This window comes from Pteronotus mesoamericanus, unplaced genomic scaffold (genome assembly GCF_021234165.1).
Source record: "Pteronotus mesoamericanus isolate MK-2021 breed Mesoamerican mustached bat unplaced genomic scaffold, CSHL_Meso_final scaffold_705, whole genome shotgun sequence".
Lineage (NCBI taxonomy): Eukaryota > Metazoa > Chordata > Mammalia > Chiroptera > Mormoopidae > Pteronotus > Pteronotus mesoamericanus.
The window spans coordinates 16,455,419-16,463,067 of NW_026555326.1; the positions used below are offsets into that span (position 1 = coordinate 16,455,419).

At 53.7% G+C, this 7,649-nt stretch overlaps 1 protein-coding gene across 1 annotated transcript; it reads right to left on the reverse strand.

The window, feature by feature from the left end:
• Positions 1 to 2,435: 2,435 nt before the first annotated feature.
• Positions 2,436 to 7,608, reverse strand: LINGO4 (leucine rich repeat and Ig domain containing 4). The gene is made up of 2 exons (XM_054563227.1): positions 7,455 to 7,608; positions 2,436 to 5,000 (listed from the first exon to the last, which is right to left on the reverse strand). The coding sequence occupies exon 2, from the start codon at positions 4,911 to 4,913 to the stop codon at positions 3,129 to 3,131; it is 1,785 nt and encodes a 594-aa protein (XP_054419202.1). The 5' UTR covers positions 4,914 to 5,000; positions 7,455 to 7,608; the 3' UTR covers positions 2,436 to 3,128.
• Between the last annotated feature and the right edge of the window lie 41 nt (positions 7,609 to 7,649).

Genomic DNA, 7,649 nt, shown 5'->3' on the forward strand with positions numbered 1-7,649 from the left:
CTCCACAGGCATTTTCCCTGGCTTGAATGTGCTTCTTGAGGGATAGTTTGCCCATCTGCACCAAGGAGGTCCTAGTCTATGCCCAGAGTTGTGTCTGGAGCTGTGCTGTCCAATACAGTAACCACTGGCCAGTCACATGTGGCTATTGAGCACTTGAAAGATGGCTAGTACAGCTGAGGAGTGGACTTTTAAATTTTTCATTATAATTAATGTAAATGTGAAAACCAATCCTTGATTTAGTTATTGGAAAACTAAATCAGGAGGGTGGTCCGCCTAAGCAAGATGGAGACTGCAGAAAGGAGGGGTGAGTCAGCACCGGATCCCCGCCGGCCGGTGCCGCATTCTCAGTCCTCTCCCCGGAGCCTCCTTCCCCAGTCTCTCAGGTGGCTCCAGCCCACTCTGCCCCAGCCTCCACCAGAGCCCAAGGTTATGGAACACAAGAAGTTGTAAAAGAATGCCCTGGCTGGTGTGACTCAGTGATTGAGCTCAGACCTGCAAACCAAAGGGTTTCATTCCCAGTTTCATTCCCAGTATAGGGCACAGGCCTGGGTGGCAGACCAGGTCCCGAGCAGGAACTCGCGAAATGCAACCACACATTGCTATCTCTCCCTCTCTTTTTCCCTCTCACCCCTTCTCTAAAAATAAATAAATAAAATCTTAAAGAAAAAAAAGAAAACTTTTAATATATTTCGAACAGCTTGAATGTGTGAATCAAGTCTTTCAGCAGTGAATTAGGAAACCTAAATACCAATCAGATATTTTCTGGTGAAAATTTAGTGGGCAAATTGGAACGTGCTGTAAGTGTAAAAATGCACAGTAAATTTCAAAGACCTAATACGACAAAACAATGTAAAATATTTCATTACTAATTTTTATATTGCTATGTTAAAATGATAATAGTGTGGGTACATTGGGTTAAATTAAATAAAACATATAGTAATAAAATTAATTATACCTGTTCCTTTTTGCCTTTTTAATGTGATATTAGAAAATTTGAACTTACAGATGTGACTTGCATTCTATTTGTATTGGGCAGCGCTGCCCTGGAGACTCTGGGGCTCAGGCGGCAGCATCTCCTGCTCCAGACACACACCATCTGTGTCATCTGTTCCCTGCCGCCTCAGGGGGCTTCTCAGAGATTTCTCTGAACAGCAGTGCAGCTTCCGCCCTTTTCTGCATTGCAGAGTAGACAACTAGAGTGAGAAACACTAGCACCCCCAAGTCCCAACCTTATAAGCTGCTGGTGGAGAATTTGGAAAGGAAAGAGAGGGCTGTGCCCCCACCAGGGAAGCCTTTCTGATGTCTCATAAACTGGAGAGGGAGGTGGCTGGGATACTAAGAATTGTCTGTGCCTGGTGTGGGGAGGGTTGGACGCTCGGGGATATTAATTTCCCAAGATTATTGACACTCCAGCCTCAATCTTTAAACCCAGGGTTCTCACATTCACCTCTGCCCTACTGAGAAGCTAGCCTGGTGGTTAAGTCCCGCTGTGACCTCCTGGTGCCGGCTCCTCTCACTTGTTAGGGACAGTAATGAATAGTCTCTTCAGAGCAAGTAGAGCAGCAGGAATTAGTTAGGAGGTCATGATGCTTGCAGATTGTTGGTTAAGGATGGGCGGGGGCTTTCGAGGGTGGGCCTGCAGAGAAGATCTCCGGGGCTGTGCAGCTCTCCACTGTGCCCCTCCTCCACCCTCCTTTCCTTCCCCTTCACTCCTCCCCTTCTGATGATGCCGAGGCTGCTATCCCTTGAGTTTTCGGCATCTCTACTTTTTCTGGCTCTGCTTTGTCCTCTATTTGAAGCGTACTCGGAGGCAGTCAGCCTCCCCTCTTCCCACCCCGCCTCTGCATCAGAGGTCTCCATCAGACAGTGACCTCTCTCCAGAGAGAGCTTCCTGCTGGGGCTGCATTAAACAAGGGAGCTGGGGGAAGGGTAGTGGAAGTGAACTAGGAGGCATTCCCGCTGCCATCTCTTGCTTCTAATTTTCACTAAAGCTCTCAGTGCCCCTCCTCCCCTTTTCCTCCAAGCCAAGTCCTGCTGTGTTCTGGGTCTCTCTCCTCTGACAAGGGCAGATTCTTGCTTTTGTTAGTCATTTTCTATGAGTTTTCCTCTTGCCTTCCCTCAAGGGCAGTAGGGATCTGTGACATGGGAATGATAGGGCGATCCCAACAAGAATGAGAAAGGAGGGATGGAGCTGGGTGTCCTGGGTTGGAATTTCTGCAGAGGAATCCCTTGGGAGGTGGACTATTGCTCCTCCAACCCTAGAGACTGAGAGTATGGGAAAGGGGTGGAACCTGAAATGGGCCAGGTGTGCTGCTCTCTGCAGACCTGGCTCATCAACTTTTGCATAAACCCGTATTCCTGGATTCAGGCAAGGCTATTGGGATACATGCTCAATGGGCAGGCAGAAAGGGTAGGAAGGGGGAGATCTGACAACAATAAGGGGCATGAAAAGTCTGAAGTAAAGAAAAACTCCAGAAATCCATGTAGTTTGGGCTGCTACGGTCATGGCCTTTGGGCAGCAGGTTTAATGATACAACAGAGGCAGGTGGTAGAGGCTCATGCGGACACAGTGCCAGTGTGTAGTCTGTCTGCCCCCATTCCACATTCATACCCTCTTCTCCTGAGCCTGAGGTCCTCGACCCTAGTTCCTTGTGCCTAGAGAAGGGGACAGAGCAGGAAGAGAGGGACACTACCTGACTGAAGAGCAAAGATTCCAAGAAGCAAGTGGCACTTCCCTCTGAAATAATCTTATAGCTGTGGTTGGCAGTTGGTATTCGTTATTAAAGCGTATAAGTGTGTGTAAAGGAAGCCTGGTGGTTAGACTAGCAGGCTGGAGCCTTGGTTATATTTTCTGCTTTGTGTATGGTGGGGTGAAGGCTGGGCTGACTATAAGGTCTCTATCTCCAGCTCCCTGGGACCCTCAGGGAAGAGGTAACCATGTTATCCTCAAACTGCAAATGCATGAGGCAGACCCTATCAGGAGGTGTCATAGCTGTGAGCACAGTGCAGGTAGGAGGTGTGGGAGGCCTATGCTGCTTGGGATGGGGTTCCCAACCAAGTGACCTTGGTTCCCTTCTTTTTTGGTATCTGAAGCTGGCTTGGCTGGGTCCCCAGTATGAAAGTCAAGGTCAGAAGAGCTTGGCTGTGACCCGGTTACCCCCAGAGTTCTTATCCCCAGAGGGCCGGGGTGCCACAAAGTCAAAGGTCACGTGATGCTTGACCCGTCCTTTGCCCTTGCTCCAGAGGGCAATGAGCCCAAAGCAGAGGGTCACAGAGGTGAGGAAGGGGAGGAAGCCAACCGCCAGCACCATAGCTACACCTCTGCTGTCCAGGAAGAAAGGCCCTGGGACCCCTGGCATGGTGATGTTGTGGTCAAAGAGAGTGCCATTTGGGGCCTCAACTTGGATTACTTCCAGCCAGGTCCTCAGGGAGTCATTCCCAGCAACATTGCTGACCACACAGACATAGGCCCCCCTATCCCGTAGCTGCACTGAACGGATCTCCAACGTCCCATCCTCTAGCACCCTTACTCTCCCAGCTCTTCCCAGCCACGCTCCCGGAGGCCTCATCCAAGAGACAGTGGGGGCTGGGTCTCCATCCCCAGAGCAGGAGAAAACAGCACGTCCCCCCTCCTCTGCGATGACCCATCGTGGCCCAGACTTTTGGATTAGGGCTGGTTGGCAAGTGAAGTGCCCTGGAGGTAGGATGTCTGAGAAGTCCCTCAGGCTCTTGCCTCGGACATGCTGAGGGCCAGCACAGGCAGGGGGGGACGTGCCGAAGTCCAGGTGGCGGCGGAGCCGCAGCAGCCACAGGAGGCGGCAGTCACAGGTCAGGGGGTTTCCAGACAGCCTCAGGGTGACCAATTTATCTGGAGAAGGGAAGGCCGTTTCCTCGAGTGTCTGAAGGGCGTTGTCCGCCACATCTAGGAGGTGGAAGGCAGTCAAGCCATGGAAGGCATGGGCAGCAATGGAGGTGAGGCAGGCACCTGACAGCCGAAGCTCCTGGAGTCGCACCAGGGGACTGAGCCTTCGGGCTGGAATGGCCGAGATGGGGTTCTGAGATAGATCCAGGACCCTGAGGAAGCTCAGATGGTGCAGTGCCTGGAAAGGCACGGAGCTCAGATTGCAGCGAGTGATGGCCAGGCTGCTAAGATTGAGTCCAGCCAGGCTCCCAGGCTCCAGGGCCTCCAGAGCTGGCCAGTGATGGATCTCCAGCTCCTTTAGCTGCCCCAACCCCCGGAGTGCCCCCGCCGGCAGCCTCCCAATATCTAGTTCTCGAAGCCTTAGGGCCACTAGTTCTGGGAGCCGGGCCAGGGCCAGGCCAGGCACTGTGCTGAGGTTGCAACGCTCCAGGGTGAGGGTGCTCAGCTTGGCCAGTCCTGCAAAGGCCCCTGGAGCCACAAACACCAGGTGGTTGTCCCCAACCTCCAGCTGCTGGAGGCTGCCCAGCTCCCCAAATGCTCCGTCAAGGAAGAGGACAATCTGGTTAAGGCGGAGGTCCAGCAAGGTAAGAGAAGACAGGCCTGAGAAGACCCCAGGCCCCATGATTCGCAGCCGATTGCCCTGCAGTCTGAGGGTGACGAGGCTTTGTAGGCCATGGAAGGCCCCCGGCTCCAGGGTGGACAGCTGGTTGTAGCTGAGGTCCAGTTCCTGGAGCAGGCTCAGGCGGGAGAGCATCCCCTGCTGAAGCGCCCACAGGCGGTTCCCACTCAGGTCCAGGAGCTCAGTGTCCAGCGGGAGTCCCCCAGGCACAGCCTCCAGCCTCCGGTGGGCACAGAGCACTGCCCGGGGCTGAGACGTACAGTCACAGACAGTAGGGCAGCCGCCACTGCTCCCTCCGGGCAGGAGGAGCAAGAAAAGGAGAGGGGGCCATGGGGGCCAGGCTTGCTTTGGAGCTACTGTGGCTGCAGCCATTCCCTCTTCAGTCCTGGAACAGATGATGACATGGACCTTTTTGGCAAGTGGCTTCAGATGATGGTGACCATGGACTCCCCTGGGCCTCTTTAGAGCAGAGAGAGAGAGAGAGAGAGAGAAGGAGAGAGATAAAGAGAGAGCGAGAGAGAGCGAGCGAGCTACCCATCTCAGCACTGCTGGGAAGTAGAGCACAGACCAGGAGGAATTCTGGTGTGTACCTCCCTGGGGCCTCCTGGGGCTTTTCTTTGGGGAATCTCTACTTTCCTTTCCTCTGGGCTCTGGGTGCCTGTAGGTCAAATGATACTAGCTCATAGAACTGCAGTCAAGCCTGATTTCTGCGAGGAGGCTTTGTGGGCCTGGGACCAGGATGGGAAGCCACAGGACATAACTTTGAGTCTCCCTGTAATGGGTTTTCTCCTGTATCTGTGAGATCCAGAAATGCTTCGGGTCCCTTCTCCCAGATACCTGCTTTCCTCTCTCCTCTCATGTTATCAACCTGTACCTTTGTCAAAGGCTCAGGGGGATCATAGCCTTGGATCCTGAATGGAGAGGAGCCTCATCTTGAGTCAGTCTCCCAAGGCTGGGAACCCTGCAGGCCTCAGCCCCTCCATCCCCTCTTACTGCTTCTCTGCCTCCTCCGGTCTGGCACAGATCCCAAGGCCCTAGACTAGCAAGATCCAATCTCCCCAGGATGCCTGTGTGGATGACAGCCAAGTGGCACATGAGCTGTGGCCCAGGACACAGGGGCCATTTGAACCCCTCACAAGAACCTCAAGGGCAACCCCTCCTCCCCGACAGATGATGTTGGGGGATGTGAGGGACCCGAGAGATGCTCAAGTTTGGAGCTTTGTCACTTGGTCCTCAGACTTAAACTTCTCTTATGTCTCTCCTTTGTGGTGTTTCATTCAAGTCCAGTGTGTGAATGAATGTGAGGGAAGTCTCTTGTCCCTTTTGGCATTGGCTGCCTGAGCAATGTACAAGAGACAGATTGTGAGCTAGGGAGGCACAGACAAGTACGGAGAGACAGCACATGATCGGACATGGTGGGTGGGGAGCCAGGCAGCCCTTGGCTGGCACAGCAAATCTCTGGACACAGGCTGTGTGCACAGCCTGTTCACTTAAAGTGGGTTTCTGGGTGCCGGGGGCCTGGACAAAATCAGGAAGACTGACTACAATGACCACTGGACACTGACTGAGGTGACAGAGGAGAAAGAAGGTGGTGAGACCCCATGACTCATCCTGTTCAGTGCCAACAGGGACCCCCAGGGAGGGGAGGGTTTGAAATTGGCAAGGGATGGCCAAATGGAGGCAGGATGCCCGGGTTTCTTTCTAGCCGCAGATCCCAATCCCCTTTGGGCTTTCAGGCTTCAGGCTTTCTGGGCCCTAGCAGGGTCAGCTTTCTACTACATGCCACATTTTCTTCCACATGGAACTTAGGTGGGGCAGTTTAAGAGATGGCATTTCTTCTCATTTCCTTCCTACTCTATGTCCTTCCCTAGGGTTGTTGTGGCGGCTATCCTATAGCTACTTCAGAGGCTGTAGGAATTGGGAAACTGAAGAAAGAGGCCAAAACAGCAGAGGGATGGAGGACACTATTCTGAGGCTTGAGAGAGAAAGGCATGGGGCAGGCAAAGGCTGCTGGCCGGCCTCCTCTCGTCCCTATCCCAACCTAACAGGTACCTCTGGCAGGCTAAAAGTTCTCTGGGGAGACAAATGCCCCCGCCTCCCTCATTCTCCCTGTGCCTGTTCTGGGAAGTCCACCTGACAGCTAGCCCTTTATCACCACTGTTGCAGTTCCTGTTCATCCTTTTTGCTCTGCATTCAACAAAAGTGCAGTGAAGCATGTAGCCCAGCTTCCCTCCTTCCCACTGCTGCGACTTCCCTCTTAGCTCCTAAAGCCTGCTGGGCCAGGGGCTGGGGGATCTGGGGCCAACCCCTTTTCTTTATATATAAGGTGGCTAATTTAATCACAAACTTCCCTTGCCAGTCTCCATGGCTACAGGACTGGCTTCCGGCCACTTTGCAGGAAGAAATAGGTGTCAGAATCACTTCTCTCTCTCTCTCTCTCTCCCCTTAAATGGGCTGGGGTCTGGGGCACCATCCCCTCAAGGAATAGGGTGCTTTTTTGGTCTATGTTGCAGTGCAGCGACTCATTTGAACCTGGATATCCTCTTTAAAGCAGACCTGATTGAGGCATGGGGACCTGTGTGGGGAGGGGGCTCTTGGAGGAAAGATTTCTGGAATATTCACACTGATTTTTGGGCCAGAAGACCCTTCTCAGAGTTAGAGGGAGCACTGGGGAGACAAAGAGAGGTCTCCTCGGAGTCCGTACCCCTGGCGGGTGGGGGGCGGGGGCACTTGGGACATCTTAGTTTTCCCATCAAAGTCCCGTGGAGCCAAGATCAATGGTTGGCTGGGGGTGGGGTGGGGGTGGGGCCACAAATTCTCTAGCCTTGACAGGCACACAGGTCTGGTCTTTTCCCGGAGAATGTTAGGAAGAAGGGCAATTACAGCACTGGGACCGGAGGTGGGGGCACTTACCGGCGAGGCTGGAGGGCTGCATCAAGTTGGGCGCTGCATCTGTCCAGGGCTGGGGGCCGTCCCGTTCGAGCTGCACCTTGGCCCACACCGCCCCAGGAGCTCACTCCACTGCCCCCTGCCCGCCTGCCCTGCCCGCCCGCTGCTTCTGTTGCTGCTGCATCCGCTGCTGCCAAGATCGAGGTAGAAAAAGAGCCA

Coding starts and splice junctions, on each gene's coding strand:
- LINGO4 (XM_054563227.1), bottom strand. CDS start 4,913: ATGGCTGCAGCCACAGTAGCTCCAAAGCAAGCCTGGCCCCCATGGCCC.